The sequence below is a fragment of the Microtus ochrogaster genome, chromosome 15, assembly GCF_000317375.1.
Source record: "Microtus ochrogaster isolate Prairie Vole_2 chromosome 15, MicOch1.0, whole genome shotgun sequence".
In the NCBI taxonomy this organism is placed as follows: domain Eukaryota; kingdom Metazoa; phylum Chordata; class Mammalia; order Rodentia; family Cricetidae; genus Microtus; species Microtus ochrogaster.
This window is the reverse complement of record NC_022017.1, coordinates 22,193,824-22,211,251: the sequence shown is the minus strand read 5'-3', so window position 1 is coordinate 22,211,251 and position 17,428 is coordinate 22,193,824. Positions and strand designations below refer to the sequence as shown.

The 17,428-nt window shown below is 41.3% G+C and overlaps 1 protein-coding gene across 1 annotated transcript in view; it reads left to right on the top strand.

Moving 5' to 3' along the window:
- Mov10l1 (Mov10 like RISC complex RNA helicase 1) overlaps positions 1-17,428 on the top strand; it is an 82,837-nt gene that overhangs the window by 60,846 nt on the left and 4,563 nt on the right. The window contains exon 22 of the mRNA XM_013348818.2: positions 9,752-9,901. Coding sequence (XP_013204272.1) covers positions 9,752-9,901 — 150 coding nt within the window. The remainder of the gene's footprint in view (positions 1-9,751; positions 9,902-17,428) is intronic.

Below are 17,428 nucleotides of genomic sequence, written 5' to 3'. Positions count from 1 at the left end.
GGCCGCTTTTTTAAAGGGAGAGAGACCACGCCCCAATGGGCGGGTATCTCAGCGGCTATAGGCTGGAGGAGCGGAAGGACCTCCCGCAACAATGAGGACTCTTTTAATGACAGTTAAAAGTGTTTTATAAAAGAAAATTAGTATAGTCCTATGTAGCACAAATAATAAAAACTCAGAGACAGATATTGGGGTTCAAGCTGAAGATCAGAAAAAGCAAAGCAGCCAGCCTCTAGTAGAGCTCTTGCCTCTACCAAGGCTCAAAGGGGCAATCCTGCAGTGCTCTCTGCCAACCTCAGACTCCACACTCCACTGAATTCCTGTCTCTTCCCTTTTATATTCCTCTCTCTGCCCAGCCATATCACTCCTGTCTCTACCTCCTCAGTGCTGAGATCACCTTTGTGTGAGTTCTGTTTCTCTTTTAGACAGATTCAGTCTTGTTCTGCTCAGGGTGGCCTTGAACTCACAGAGATCCCATCTGCCTCTCCTGAGTCCTGGGATTAAAGGTATGTGCCGCCACTGCCTGGCCTGTATGACTGACTAGTATGGCTGCTTTGCTCTCTGATATTCAGGCAAGCTTTATTTATTAAAACATAAATAATATGCCATTTTAGTCCTAGATTCAATTTTTAATATTATCAAAAAGAACCAGACAAATGAATCATTAGACTTGATGTTACAAAATATACTCTACAAAGTTAGAATAAATAAAAGTGTCAAGTATTAGATGTATATTAAATATGCAGTATAGTAGTAAAATACTTACCTAGCATGTGTAAGACCCTGGGATCAGTCCTCAGTACCACAAAGATGAAGTGTGTGGGGTATATGTGTGCACACACATACATGTGCACGTGTGTAGTTGACCATAAAGGTACAAGTTGGTGGAAGGGAGTCAAAAAAATACAAGTGGATATAGAGGATTTTTCTTTTTGACCAGGGTTTTCCTGTGTAACTCCAACTACCTGGAACTCACTCTGTAGACTAGATTGGCACTGAACACAGAGATCCACCTGCTTCTGCCTTGGGATTAAAGACATGTGCTAAAGATGTATGCTACCATGTTCATCCCAGTGTGGAGAACTTTTAAGATAAAAGTACCTTTCAGTCCCTGAGAAACAAGATGGAAATATAGATTTGATCACCAACAGACCCTGGGAGTACATGACAACCTAAAGGTCATGTACAGAGGCCAGGAAACACACTCTTGAAGAGGGAGGAGGAGTAGCCTGTGGACCAATATCTCTATTTGATCCAGGGTAAATATCTCAACAGGTTTCTCATGGGCAGGTTTTTTGTTGTTTGGTTGTTTGCTTTTTAAATGTATTTATTATGTATACAGTATTCTGCCTGCGTGTATTTCTGAAGGCTAGAAGAGGGCACCAGATGGTTGTGAGCTACCATGTGATTGCTAGGAATTGCATTCAGGACCTCTGGAAGAGCAGCCAGTACTCTTAACCTCTGAGCCATCTGTCGAGCCCCTTTTTATGTTTTTTGAGATAGAATCTTGTGTATACTAAGTTAGCCTTGAACTTGACATAAAGCTCAGGATGACCTTCTACTTATGGCCCCACTGTTTCCACCTCTAAGGGCTAGGTTTATAGGCATGCACCACCATACCTGGTTCAGTGCTGGAGATGAAACCAAGAACTCCATGCATCATGCCTGGCAAGCGTTCTACCTACTGAGTCACACCCCTGCCTTGTTTGTTTGTGACAGTCTTGCCAACACGGGCCAACCTTGAACTCAAATCCTTTCCCCTCAATTTCCTTAGTGCTGGGATTACATTTGGAAGCCCCCACATCTGACTTTTATGGACACTTTTAACTGGGGAGTCTGTATCAGGCAGGCAGAGTTTCAGAGATCTTGTAACCATAAGAGGTGGACTCCCTTGCTTGTCTCCGTAATCGGTGCAGTTGTGAGAGTCAGCAGGGACAGCCAAGCAGACTGTCACTGGGGAGCAGCTGGATAAGACAATGATCTGGATAGGCCATGTGAAGAACTGAGAATAGACTCAGACCTGGAAGCCCTGCTTCTGCTGTGAAAAAGTCCGTTTGTATTCCAGTGGATACAGAGGTGGTGGAGCATCAGCATGGATCACTGCAGGTGATGTAGTCATAGTTCAGTATTTCTGAATGTCAAGTACTCTGCTAAATTCTAAGCCCTGAGAACATGTGGTCCACGCCCAGTCGGAGCAGAAAGGACTACATCCCTGTGTGTATTGGCTGCAATGTTTCTGGCAGGCTTGGTCCCTGTTTACTGAATGCTTGGCTTCCTCTGGTGCCCACCTGTGCTTTGGATGTACCAGATAGAATTGCTCAGTAAGGTGTTTATGGCATGCTCAGGATAGGATTGAAATCCTAGATATCACAAAACAGGCCCAGAGGAAACTGTGTCTTTTTGCCACAGGAATTGTCATGGAGAAGCCACAGTATACATCATGCACAGACCACTTGGGCTGTGCTGCTTTCTGCTTTAGTGGCAACACTGAACAGGACAATATGGCCCCATAAGATCCTAAAGCCTTTATCATCTCTTTATAGTAGCATTGTATCATCCTCTGGTACAAGTGAGAAACCAGGATGGACAGACTGATCTGCCTTTGCCTTCCCTCCTTCATTATTTCCAGCTTTTATCTTTAGCATTCTTCCTTGATACCTTACCTTACTCATCTCTTCTCGCACTAGTTTTTTTAATATTTTAACTTAAAATATAATTACATCGTTTTCTGCATTTTCTTTCCTTCCTCCAACCTCTTCCATGCACCCCCTTTTTCTCCTCAAATTCATGGCCTCTTTTTCTGTTGTTACATACAAGTGTAAATACATAAATATATAAATATAGCTTGCAGAGTCAGTTTAGTGTTGGCTTGTGTGTATATGATTTCAGAGCTGAGCTCTTGGTATTAGATAGCCAGTTGGGGGCTTATTCTAATTGTCCCACAATTAGCAGTCCTTAGCTGCCTATAGTTCTTCGTCTGGGAGTGGGATCCGTGAGATTTCCCCCTTCCACAAAGGCATGGCTTTGTGTTATATTTTAGGTCTTGTTTAGACATACATATTGTCATCATGGATGTAGCTTCCCTGTCATTTCTACAAGATATGCTCTCACAGGAGACTTTCTGGTCCTCTGGCTCCTACAGTCTCTCTGGTCCCCCCACTTCCACAATGTTCCTGGAGCTTTAGGTACAGGAGTTGTGTTGTATACTTATCTGTTGGGAATGGGGACTCCATGATCAGTTGTTGTCTGATTTGAGCAGTTGTGGTTTTCTGTAATCTCTGCTCTAAAGGGAAGCTCTTTGATAAATGGTGAGAGTATTTGGAGTGCAGTCAGGAGTTATGCTTGTTTAGTGAAGTGGTGGCAATAGGTTCTCCTTGAAGAGCTGTGACCTCACTAGCCACAGCAATTGGCTAGTTTTCCAGCCCCAGGCATGACTTCCCTTCTGCTAAGCAGTCCTTAATTTAATCAGACAGCTGTTGGTTGCCAACAAGCTATGAGTACCATTATTACACCTTTAGGAACATCTTGCCATGCTGGGCATTGTTGTGGTTCACAGATGTCACAGTTGGGTAGGACTGTTTGAGCACCTTCTGTTACTATGAAAGCTAGTCCTTGAGGAGGAGGCTGTCAGGTCATCTCTAGCTCGAATCCTCCAAGTCCTGTGTGTCCAAAGTGCATGGTGTCTTTAGCAGTCCTGACTTACCTTCAGCCTCTGGGAGGCTACTAGGGGCAACAGAAATAATTTACATTGTGTTGGGAGTCTGGAATTCTCTGGCCAACAACTCCTACTAGTATTTTTTTTTAGTCCTGTGCCTTCCTTTTTAATGAGAGACAGGTCCAGGCTGCCATATCCCAGACCAGCTCTACTTCACCTCTCTTTCCAATCCCTTTTCCTCTCCCCAGCCTAGCACTGGAGGAGAGGTGGGAAGTGACACAGATCTTATTTTGTAGCCAAAACTGACTTTGAATTTTCTGTCATAGATTTCAGCTGCTATGTCTGATGAAAAGTACTTTCTTTAATGGTTGGTTGTTTTGTTGCTGTTTGCACCTCTTTGGATAGAGTATCAGTAATGTGGTTCAGGCTGGCCTGAAAAGAACTGGCCTTGAGCTCACAGAGATATGCGTGTCTCTACCTATTGAATGCTGTAATTAAATTTGAATACCACTATGCCTGGCCCTTATTTCTGTTTTCATTAAGACTTTTTATTTGCTTGCTTTGGCTATTTTGAGAAAGGGTCTTTCGTAACTCATAGGTGAGAATGGTCGCTTTGATTTTCATTTTCAGTCATTGTATTTTGTTTGTTTGTTTGTTTTTTGAGACAGTCTTCACCATTTAACTCTGCCAGGGCTAACTCATTCTGTAGACCAGGCTGACCTCAAACTCACAGAGATCCACCTGCCTCTGCTTCCTGAGTGCTGGGATTAAAGTGATTTGCCTCTATGCCTGGCTATTCACTGTATTGTACTTTAGACTTTTTTTAGAAGCAGCTGGGTGTCATATTTAATCCAATTTTGTCAAATCATCTTACTCTTTGTTGGGTTTTATTTCTTCTTTACCTTTATTACTGTTGTTTCCACATTTTCCATATTTTTCTACGTAATTCTTGGCTATTGATTGAATTTTTCTGAAACCCTGTGTGGTGATGCATGTTTTTAATATCAACACTCAGGAGGCAGAGGCAGGCAGATTTTTTTGTGAGTTCCAGGACAGTCTGGTCTATATGAGACCTTATCTTTAAAAAAATAAATTTGGAGTTAAAACGTTGGCTTAGTGGTTTATCTTGCAGAGGGTCTCGTTTCAATCCCAGATGTCTGAATGATGTTTCACAATCATCTGTGTGGGACTTTGAATATAATTGGCCCCATAATATCATAGGGAATGGCACTGTTAGGAGGTGTGGCTGGAACATTAATTATTCTCTATCAATAAAAATTCAGGAATCAGATGTCGGGGTAAGAGCATGAAAGATCAGAGAAGCAAAGAAGCCACTGTCTTCCTACTTGCTCTGTTCCTTCCTCCAACCAGAGAGCCAGATCTTTTTCTACCCAGTCTTCCTACTTCCTTCCTATCTGTCTTCAGTCTTCCAAAACCTCTGTGGTTAATTTTGGTCAGCTAGTGGCTAACTCTTCCCTCTGACTCCAAACAAGCAAGCTGTATTTTTCAGAATATGATCAAAATATCACACATTTCCCCCTTTTGTCTAAAAAAGAAAAGAAAGGAAGATTTTTAACTAACATAGTAAAACCATATACAATATGTAAAATAACTATATACAAATATATACAGGTAAGAATTTAGCCATTTGCATTTGACAAATTCAAAGAAAACACTCTATTATCTACTCTTTTTTGGTGAATTCAAAGTGTTGTACCAAATTACTTTCCATCCTAATTTGTATTACCAACCCAAAACTATCTTTTTTTACCTCTCAACCTTGTATACTTTACACCTCTTTTGTGAGTTTCTTTTCTGAGTCTGGTAACTTTTTTTTACATGCATATATTTTAGGAGACTATAGATTTATTTTCCTGTTTTTGTTTCTGTTGCTTAGTTTTGAGCACAAATTGTGATAGTTGGTTACATTTATACATCACCTTTTTGACTTTTCCAAATCTTTTTTCTTTTTATTCATTTTACATAACCAACCACAGTTCTCCTTCCCTCTCCTCTTCCTCTTCAACAACAACAACAACAACAAAAGAATGCAAATGCTAAGTTTTCAGCCAGAAACAGGAGGGAAATATCCTCTTCCTCTGTCCTGTCATAGTTTGTGTGTCTAGACTCCAGATAAAAGAAATAAACAGATATTTTACAGTGGAAAGGCTGTGCTGGAGGACAGGTAAAGCCATGAGCCATATGGCAAAACATAGATTAATAAAAATGGGTTAATTTAAGTGTAAGAGCTAGTTAGTAATAAGTCTGAGTTATCAGACAAGCATTTACAATTAATACAAGCCTCTGTGTGGTAATTGAAGCAGCTTCCAGTATAGGAAAACTCTACCTATATGGGACTTTGTTGAAGTAGGTATGGCCTTCTTGGAAAAAGTGTGTCATTATAAGGTATAGCAGGCTTTCTCAGATTGCTGTATCCCACATCATGACACAGAGACTTATTATTAGCTATGAACGATCAGCTTTAACTTATACATATCCTGCTAGCACTTATAACTTGATTTAACCTGTTTCTCTTCATCTACATTTTGCCTTGGGACGTTTTACCTTTCTTTCATTCTTTATTTCATACTTTCCTGCTTCCTCTGTCTGTGGCTGGCTGGCAGGCAGGTGCCTTGCTGGCCAGCCCAGGATGTCTTCCTCTCTTTCTCCCTTATTCTCTCTCCAGCCTAAATTCCTTCTCTTCTTTATTTTCTCTGCCGCCATCCCTGTCTATCCCTCTACTGCCTAGCTATTGGCCATTCAGCTTTTTATTAGACCAATCAGGTGCCTTAGGCAGGCAAGGTCAAACAAATTCAGCACATCTTTACATAGTTAAACAAATATTCTAGTCCACAGCAGTGGTGGTAGGCTTGAAGTTTCCTATGCTCAGGATACCACTCAGTGGATCAGTCAACTTCTCCAACACCATGCTTCCCATATGCTGCCATGCTCCCTGCCATGATAATGAACTGAACCTCTGAAACTCTAAGCAACTCCCCTCAATTACATGTTTTACTCTATAAGAATTGCTGTGGTCATGGTGTCTCTTCATAGCAATAAAACCCCTAAGACAGAAGTTGGTACCAGGGATTAGGGTATTGCTGTGATAGGCCTGACCATGAACAGGTTTGCTTGAAGGAATTTGGAGTTTGGTACTTTGGATTGTGAAAGCAGTGGAATGCTTTAAGCACTGCTTAAAGGGCCATAATAGTAGAAGCATGGAAGGCAGAGGTGCTGAGAGTTATTTGAACTGTCAGGGGGGTTGCTCAAGAGGTTTCAGAGGAGAATAATTTTAGTATGTTGCCTAGAGATTGTTCTTGCAATATTTTGGTGAAGAAAGTGGCTGCCTTTTGCCCTAGTCTGAAGAGTCTGCCTGAGGCTAAAGTGAAGAGATTTGACTTAATTCTATTGGCAGAAGAAATCTCAAAACAGTCTAGTATAAAACTCTGTTGTGTAGCTATTAGTGATAAGTATAATGAAGATTTATATGAAAAGGAGATAAATGGATTAATAAATGGAATGGAGTAGTGACCTCAGGGCAAGATCCCACTCAGCTAAGTTTCCAATCCAAGAAAGAAACCAAAGAAAAATTTAGAGCTGGGTATGATGGTGCACACCTTTAATCCCAGCACTCCGGAGGCAGACACTGGCAGATCTCTGAGTTTGAGGCCAGCCTGGTCTGTAGAGCAAGTGTCAGGACAGCCAAGCTTAGGCAGTGAAGGACAGAAAGCTGGTGCAGATGGAATTAAACAAGGGGCCATGTTCCAGCCCCAGCGAGCACAGAACTTAGCAGCTTTTGCCACATTGTTCTGGATTTAGAGTTAAGGACAAAAGAAAGGAGTTATGGAATAAAGCCACTGAGGCCAGGCATGTGTCAGGGTGTTCCTGAATGGAGGCCTAGTAGAGAGGCCGCTGAGTAAGGCTGTGAAGTTGAAGTCTGGATTGCCTTGGAGAACGTACGATGTTAGATATAGACATGCCAGAATCATGGGATGCCTGTCAACGAAAGCTGCTAACAGGAGTGGAACCAGCCTAAAAGAAGTGTCTTGCAGTCAACAAAGCTGAATGGAGTTAGAGATTTAGAGAGTGTTTTTGACATCAGACATGCAGATACAGATAGAGATGCAGAGTTTGGAGTTTTCCCAGCTGGTTTTCAGTCCTGTTTTGGTCCAGTCCTTCCTCACTAGGCCCCCTTCCATACATTTTGGAATAGTAATGTATATCCTGTGCCAATATATATTGGAAGTGTGTGATCTGCTTTTTGAATTTGATTTTTACAGGTGATTGCAGAAATCTTTGAAGAGACTGAACTTTGGACTTTAAAACATTGTTGAGACTGTGATAGACTATGGGATCTTTGGAAGTTGAACTAAATTTTTCATTATGATATTTTACAAGCTTATGGAGCCAGGGAGTGGAATGTGGTAGTTTGATGTAATTGGCCTCCATAATCTCATAGGGAGCAGCACTATTAGAACGTGTGACTTTGTTGGAGTGGGTAAGGCCTAGTTGGAGGAATTGTATCGCTGTGGGAGTGGGCTTGAGGTTTCCAATGCTTAGGACATTGCCCAGTGAGTCAGTTGTTGCCTGCGAGATTTAGGACTCTCTGCTCTTCCGGAAGCACATCTGCCTGCATGCCACTGTGATGATAATGGGCTGAACTGAAACTATAAGCAAGCCCCCCCAATTAAATGTTTTCTTTTATAAGAGTCTCCATGGTCATGGTGTCTCTTCACAGCAATAAAAACCTAACTAAGGCAATCTGTAGCTCCCATTCCAAGAGATCTGATACCTTCTTCTGACCTTAGTGAGCACAAGACACATACACGGTACACATGTATAAGGTAATAAAATAGTTTTTAAAATCCTACCATAATCTTTGTTCTCATTAATGTTTAAGATATTTAGGTTATATTATAAATAAAAATGGATAAAATTATATATCATAAAACAGGCTATTCTGAAAGGTAATTGTGATTATTATAGCTTTATCTGATTTACTTTTTTATTCTGTTGTGTTTTATGAGACAGGATCTTGGTAAGTAGCGCAGGCTGACCTCACGCTCAGACCCAGTGATGGGATAAAGATGTGCACCATCACACCAAGCTTTGTTCATTTTTAAATTATGGTGAAATAACCATTTTAAACTGTGAAGTTCAGTGCTGTTAAGTATATCCATAGTTTTTGGCCAACAATCTCTAGAATCTTTTTATATTGCAAAACTGAAACTCCCTCCCTACAAAATCTTAGTTCTCCACTAGCCCTGCTCCCGGCAGCCCCCTATGAATGTGACCACTCTGTAGACCTGTGTAAGTGGACTATACAGTCATACTCCAATGCCTGGCTATTTCACTCAGCATTCCTCAGGGTTTATCCATCTAGTAGAACTTCAGGATTTCTTTTGTTTGTTTGCTTGCTTGCTTGCTTTTTGAGACAGGGTTTCACTATATAGGTCTGGCTGTCTTACAACTTACTATGCAAACGAGGCTGGCATTGAGCTCACAGAGATCTGTGTGTTTCTGCCTTCCAACTACTGAAATTAAAGGGATGTGCCACCATTTCTGGCCCTAAAATGGTAGATTGTACAAGCATCCCTTTTCTTTACTTGCATAAAATATAGTATGGTTCTAGCAGGCTTAGTGCTATAGGCCTTTAATCCAGCACTTGAGAGGCAGAGACACATGAATCTCTGTAGGTTTGAAGCCAACCTGATCTGCCTAGCAAGTTCTATGCCAGGTTGGGCTACATAGTAAGACTCTGACTCAGAACATTTTTTGTTAGCCAGATATGACAACACATGCCTTTAATCCCAGCACTCGGGCTAAGGCCATCCTGTTCTGCATAGTGAGTTCCAACCTAGCCAAGGCTACGTAGCAAGACCTTGTCTGGGAAAGGGGACACAAAAATACTTTTTATTTAAAAAGATGGTTCTAATTTCCAATATTTAATGATAACTGTCCTGATAGGTTATAAATTCTGTATGACAATAGAAATGTTTTTTTCTGTTGTGTTTACTGTGTATTCCCAGTCCCTACTTGAGCTCTTTTTCCTGGTACACGTCACTAGGTAAATAACATGTTATGTTCTCACTGTCTCAGGGGAATGAGGCTCGTGAAGGGAGAAGCCCGTCATGGTTCAGCCCAGCCGAGGCTGTCCAGGTCATGCGCTACTGTTGCCTCTTGGCCCGGAATGTCTCCAGCCAAGTTTCTTCCAAGGATATTGGTGTCATCACACCCTATAGGAAGCAGGTGAGCCCACCAGGACTCTGCCTTCATATATGGTCACTATGGCCCTTGGTCTTTGGTTTCTGAAGGCCAGAAACAAGCTCATTTTGAACAGCAGGAGATTTTCAGAGAAGCAGAACCATGTTGTAGTGATGCTGAAGATAAGAAATTGGTAAAGTGTACACCTCATGGCCGTTACTAACCAGCCACCTGTCTTATTACACCCAGGGCTGAGCTTTATTTTACATTCTAGGTAATTACATCATAAACATTTGCATAACGACCTGTGGAATATGTTGGTATTTTGTCCCTTTAAGAAAAAACTTTCAGGGGGCCTGGAGAGATGGCTTAGCGGTTAAGAACACTGGCTGCTCTTCCCGAGGTCATGAGTTCAATTCCCAGCGACGACATGGTAGCTCACAACCATCTAGAATGGTGTCCTCTTCTGCAGTGTAGACAGACATGCAGGGAGAACACTGTATATATAATAATGATGATGATGATGATGATGATGATGATGATGATGATGATATATCATTCTCAATCAGAATATACCTGAATTTTCAAAAAAAAGCCACAAAAAAAACCAGAAAAAACTTTCAGGAGGCTGGAGAGATGGCTCAGCTCTTAAGAGCACTGACTGCTCTTCCAGGAGTCCTGAGTTCAATTCCTAGCAACCTCATGGTGGCTCATAGTGGGATCTGATGCCTTCTTCTGGTATAAAGTCAATAGAGCATTCATATAAAATAAATAATTAAATCTTGAAGGAAGAAAGGAAGGAAGGAAAAGAACTTTTGTCAGGGCAGTGGTGGCATATGCCTTTAGTTCTAGCGCTCTGGAGGCAGATCTCTGAGTTCGAAGCCAGCCTGGTCTACAGAGCAAGTCCAGGACAGCCAGGGCTACTGTCTTGAAAAACTATTTAAAAGAGAAAGAAAGAGAAAATGAAAGCTTTCAGCTTCAATCCCAGAACTTGGGAGAAGTTGGCAGGAGGGTCTCTGAGGTGATGATGATGATGATGATGATGATGATGATGATGATGATGATGATGATGAAGAAACATCTTTCTATCCTTCTATGTGTAGTTCATATCTTTAGCAGTAGCCCTTGGGAGACTGAGGCAGGAGAATTGCTTCTAGTTAGTGACTAGTCTGGGTTATCCACGTTCTAGGCCAGTCTGGGCTACAGAGGGAGACCCTGTCTTGATAAAAGAAAAAGAAAGCTGTCCATCCCAGCCCTCACCAGTATTTCTCAAAAGTAATGAGTGCTGTGAGCATTTGTGAGGATTGCCCTTCCACAAAGGATTGAAGGCAGCAAGTATTGCTGATCCTATAAAGCTCTCTATAGGTTGTGACAGCCAGAAACTCTGCATGTTTATTACATGTTCTGAAACTATGTTGTGAGTAGTGGTACCTTCTATACCAAACACAAGTTTCAGTAGCTGAGTTCCTGCCCCTTTGGTGGCACAGAGATAGCAATAGCCTGATTAAGAGCCCACAGCCACTTGGTGCTGGCTATTTTTCCTCCTTGGTAAGTTTGGGGCCATTGGCCACATAGCTCTCTGGAAACAGAGCGTCTTCCATCTTGTTGCACTGTAGCCCACTCACAAGTCCAAGTTCATATGTTCTTTTTTTCTTTTCTATTTATCCTTCTCTCATATATTACATCCTGTTACACTCCCTCCCTCCTCTTCTCCAGCCCCCCCCACCTTCTCTCATATATTACATCCTGTTACACTCCCTCCCTCCTCTTCTCCAGTCCCCCCCACCTTCCCTTTCCCCCAGATCCACTTCATTTCCCTTCAGAAAAGGGCAGCCCTCCCAGGGATATCAACCAAATATCGCATATCAAGTTACAATAAAACTAGGCACATTCCCTCATATTAAGGCTGGATGAAGCAACCCAGTAGGAGGAAAGGGGTCCCAAAAACAGGTAAAAGAGACAGAGATAGTCCCTGCTCTGACAAAAACACCAAGCTACACAACCATAGCATATATGCAGAGGACCTATGTCAGACCCACACAGGAAAACTCCAACCCAAGGAGGCTAACTACACCCATGAGAACACAGGAAATAAATAATCTCACACCAGCAAAACCAAAAGAAGGGAAGCACACACACTACCACCACCACCAACAACAACAAAATAACATAAATTATCAGTCATTGGTCATTAATATCTCTCAGTATCAATAGACTCAATTCCCCAGTAAAAAAGACACAGGATGCCAGGCAGTGGTATGCACACCTTTAATCCCAGCACTTGGGAGACAGAGGCAGACAGATCTCCGTGAGTTAGAGGCCAACCTGTTTTACAGAGCGAGTTCCAGGACAGACTCCAAAGCTATACAGAGAAACCCTGTCTTTTTTGGTTTTCCGAGGCAGGGTTTCTCTATAGCTTTAGAGCCTGTCCTGGAACTCCCTCTGTAGACTGGCCTCGAACTCATAGAGATCTGTCTGCCTCTGCCCCCCGAGTGCTGGGATTAAAGGCGTGCTCCACCACCACCCGGCAAAACCCTGTATTAAAAAAACAAAACAAGATACAAGCTAACAGAATGGCTATGAAAATAGTATCCATCTTTCTGCTGCATAAAAGAAATACAGCTCAACATTAAAAATAGACCTTACCTCAGAGAAAAATATTTTCCAAGCAAACAGACCTAAGAAGCAAGCTGATGTAGCTAGCTATTCTAATATCTAACATTAAAATAGCCTTCCAACCAAAATAAAGCAAAAGAGATGGGTAAAGACACTTAATATTCCTCAAAGGAAAACTCCACCAAGATGACGTCTCAATTCTTAACATCTATTCCCCAAATGCAATGGCACCCACATTTGTAAAAGAAACATTACTGAAATTCAAATCGCACATTGAAACTCACTCATAATATTAATAGTGGGAGACTTGAATACCTCACTCTCACCAATGAACAAGTAATCCAGACAAAAACTAAGCAGAGACATAATGGAACTAACAGACATTATGAGCCAAATGGACCTAGCAGATATCTACAGAACATTTTACCCAACCACTAAAGAATATACCTTCTCAGCACCTCACAGAACCTTCTCTAAAATTGACCACATACTTTGTCACAAAGAAAGTCTCAGCAGATACAAGAAAATAGAAATAACTCCTGTATCCTATCAGACCTCCACAGGTTAAAGTTGGATTTCAACAACAGAAAACCTAGAAACTCATGGAAACTCATATAAACTCTCTACTGAATGACTACCGGGTCAAGGCAGAAACAAAGAAATTAAAGACTTCCTAGAATTCAATGAAAATGAATGCACAGCGAACCCAAACATATGGGGCACCATGAACGTGGTGCTAAGAGAGGAAGTTCATAGCACTAAGTGCCTGCATAAAGAAGCTGGAGCTTGGCTGGAGAGATGGCTCAGAGGTTAAGAGAACTGACTACTGTTCTGGAGGTTCTGAGTTCAATTCCCAGCAACCACATGAAGGCTCATACCCATTATAATGAGATCTAGTGCCCAGAACACTATATACATAATAAATAAATTAAAAAAAGAAAGAAACTGGAGTTTAACAACACACTTGAAAGTTCTAGAACAAAAAGAAGCACACAACAATAGACAGCAGAAAATAATCAAACTCGGGGATGAAATGAAGATAAAAACAGAACAATCAATGAAACAAAGACGGTTCTTTGAGGAAATCAACAAGATAGACCTTTATCCAAACCCTTATCCAAACCAACTAAAAATATCAAGATTAATAAAATCAGAAACAAGAAGGGGGGACATAACAACAGACACCAAGGAAATTCAAAGAATCATTAGGCCATACTTCAAAAACCTGTACTCCACCAAATTGGAAAATCTAAAAGAAATAAACAATTTTCTTGATAGATACTACTTACTAAAATTAAATCAAGATCAGATGAACAATTTAAATAGACTTATAACCCCTAAGGAAATAAAAGCAATCATTAAAAGTCTCCCAACCAAGAAAAAAAAAAAAAAACAGAGCTAGATGGTTTCAGCGCAGAATTCTACCAGACTTTCAAAGTATAGCTAATACCAATACTCCTCAAATTGTTCCACAAAACAGAAACAGAAGTAATATTGCCATATTCATTTTATGAGGCCACAGTTACTCTGATACCCAAACCACACAAAGATTCAACAAAGAGAATTATAGGCCAATTTCTCTCATGAACATTCATGCAAAAATGCTCAATAAAAAAACTCAGAAACAAAATGCAAGAAAACGTCATAAAGCTCATCCACCGTGATCAAGTAAGCTTCACCCCAGAGATACAAGGATGGTTCATGAAAATCTTTCAATGTAATCTACCATATATACAAACTGAAAGAAAAAACCCACACAGTCCATCTCATTAGATGCTGGAAAAGCTTTTGATAGAAATCCAACACCCCTTCATGATAAGTCGTGGAGAGATCAGAGATACAGGAGACATACCTAAACATTATAAAGTCAATTTGCAGCCAACATCCAATTAAATGGAAGGAAACTCAAAGCACTTTTATTAAAAACAAGTTAATGTATTTGGCTGGGTTTTTTTCGAGGCTAAACTTTTTTTAGATTCATTTTTTTATTTTATGTATAAATGCTTTGTCTGCATCATTGTCTCTCTAGCATATTATGTTTGGTACTAGGAATCCATCATTGTCTCTATAGCATATTATGTTTGGTACTAGGAATCCAGCAGAGAGCATGAACTGGAGTTAGAGTAGATGTGAGAGAGCCCTGGCAACCGAATCCAGGCCTCTGCAAAAGGAACACGTGCTCTTAACCACTGGTTAGTGTGCATCTCTCTAGCCCGAAGGATAAACTTTGGTTTGTTGAGACAGAGTTTCTCAGTAGCTATGGAACCAGTCCTGGAACTTGCTTTGTAGACCAGCCTGGCCTTGAACTCACAGGGATGCACTTGTCTCTGTCTCCTGAGTGCTGGGATTAAAGGCATGCACAACCACTGCCTGGCAAGGATAAACATTTTTATGTTCTTGCTCACTACATGAATTACGATTTATTTTTAAAAGTAATATTTTGAGTTTGGCAAAATGGTTCAGTAGGTTAAGGCACTCACTGCCAAGCTTAACCTGAGTCACTTCCAAGGACAGCATGATGAAGAGAACCAGTCCCTGCAAGTCGTCCGCTGGCCTCAATGTGTATGCCCCCCAAATATTAGGTAAGTAATATTTGGGACCAGGAGATGGTTCAGAGGGTGCTTACTGCATATACATGAGTGCCTGGGTTCAAATCCCCTTGAACTCATAGCAGTCCTCCTGCCTCAGAATCTCAAATTCTGGGATAGCAAGACAGGAATCACCTTGACTAGCTTAATTTCATTCTTCTTTATTCTGCTGTTGGGGATCTTTTAGTAATTTATCAACTTAGACTTTGAGCTATAATTACAATCTTGGTCAGGTCTTTGTCATTTCTATCCTTGCTAGAATCTGTGCTTTGGCATTTACACATGAAGTTTTTTAATGTGGCATCTTCAAGTTATTGAGACACAGTGGTAATAATGTCCCTGAAGGCTCTGCTAGATCCAACACCTGCAAACACTCCTTGTTCCTTCATGTTTCCTTTCTTGAATGAGTGTGGGTCACATTTTCAGTTCCTCTGAATGTATGTATGTATTTTGAGACAGGGTTTCTCTGTAGCTTTGAAGCCTGTCCTAGAACTAGCTGTTGTAGATGTAGACCAGGCTGGCCTCAAACTCACAAAGATCCGCCTGCCTCTGCCTCTCCAGTGCTGGGATTAAAGGTGTGCACCACCACTGCCTGGCCCTCTGAATGTTTTTAAACTTTTGTTGAGTAGTAGGAATTTTATAAAACACAGTAACTTGGGGTTCTGATACTCACCCTAAGATTGTTGTGCTCTCTTCTTATTTGCTTCTTTGGCTTATAGCTGTCTCTACTCTGTCTGTGGCATCTATTTTTTTTCTGGTATGTGTCCCTATTGAGTTTTATTTGTTTTTAGATATGGCTTCTGGGGGAGTACAAGCCCAGCTTAGTGGGTCATCAGTTTTCAGCAATGGCCATCCTCATCACCTTGTGTGGTTGCCATTCACTAAGTATATATATCCTCAGGTGCCTTTCTGTGCAGACCTCAGGCCATTTGAGTCTTCCCAAGCTACTGCTTCTCACCAGACTCTTCTTTCTGTATCTCCTCAGCCATGAAAACAGCTTCAGCCGGTAATACACTCATTCCCAGCTCAAGGTCTTTTTTTTTTTTAAGTAGGAGAGACAGCTGTAGATGCTGGGTGGGAACCCAACTCTTTATTTTCCTATTTTTGTTGTATTGTTTTTGGGTTTTTTAATCTTGATTGGTTGGTTTTGGTTTTGATTATCAGCCTAGCTTTTAATAGCTGAGCCATCTTTCTAGCCCATGAGCAGAACTCTTGGTTCTCCATATATGCTTGCCTTTTGAGGTTACAGCCAGGTAGAAGAGCCCACAGACCAGAACACAGACTCCCATTATTATTACCCAGAGTTGAGTAGCATTAACACTTGTTGGGCAGTGATTATTTCCAGAACACTGAATGTGCAAGTGTATGGTTGCTTTGTTCGAGTAGACTGGTCTGTCTCCTCACTTGGTTGTCACCGTCTTGCCTAGGTCTTGTTTTGACCTAAAGCCCTTCATGGATACTAGTAGACATCCATGGGAGAACAGATCATGTGACATCAGCCTAGCCTAGTGCCACCTATCAGCCTGTCCTTGGGGCTCAGCTCAATCCTCAAGATTGCACTGATCTAGACTGAAGAGCTTTCCAGCCTTCCACACTGCCCTTGGTCACTGCACAGCTAGCTGTCCAGCATAGTGGATTAGTTCAGGGTCTTTATGTCCAACTAATTTTCATGGAACTGACCAGGCATTTGAGAGACTCTTTTGTTAGTGTTTGCTTGTTTGTTTATTTTAAAGATTAGTTTTATTTTATGTGTATAGATGCTTTACCTGTATGTGTGTATCTACAACACATACATGAAGTGCTTGTGGAGGCTCTGGACTAGAATTAGGTGGCTGTGAGCCACTTAGTGAGTCAATTCTGGATCCTGTGGAAGAGCAACCAGTGCTCTTCATTGCTGAGCCCTCTCTCTAGATTCTGGGGTTTTTGTTTTGTTTGATTTGGTTTGGTTCGTTGGTTGGTTTTTGGTTTTGGTTTAGGTTTTTCGAGACAGGGTCTCTCATACTGTATAATAGTCCTAGCTGTTCTGGATCTCTCTTTGTAGACCAGGCCTCGAACTCTCAGAGAGAGATCCACCTGCCTCTGCCTCCCAAGTGCTAGGATTAAAGGCTTAAGTCACCACCACCCAGTCCTAGCTTCTGGTTTTTAGAAATAATTTCTGCTTAGATCTCAAACTGGTTTAGAACTCATTTTGTATCCCAGACCAGCCTCAAACTCATGATCGTCCTGTCTCAGGCTTCCAGGTGCTCACATAGGAATCTTAGATGGTAAGGGTTTTGTTTTGTGTGCTAGGAATCAAAAGGCCTTGTGCGTGGTAGTCAAGGACTGAACCATTGAACTACATTCATATTCTTTTATGCTACTTTTTTTT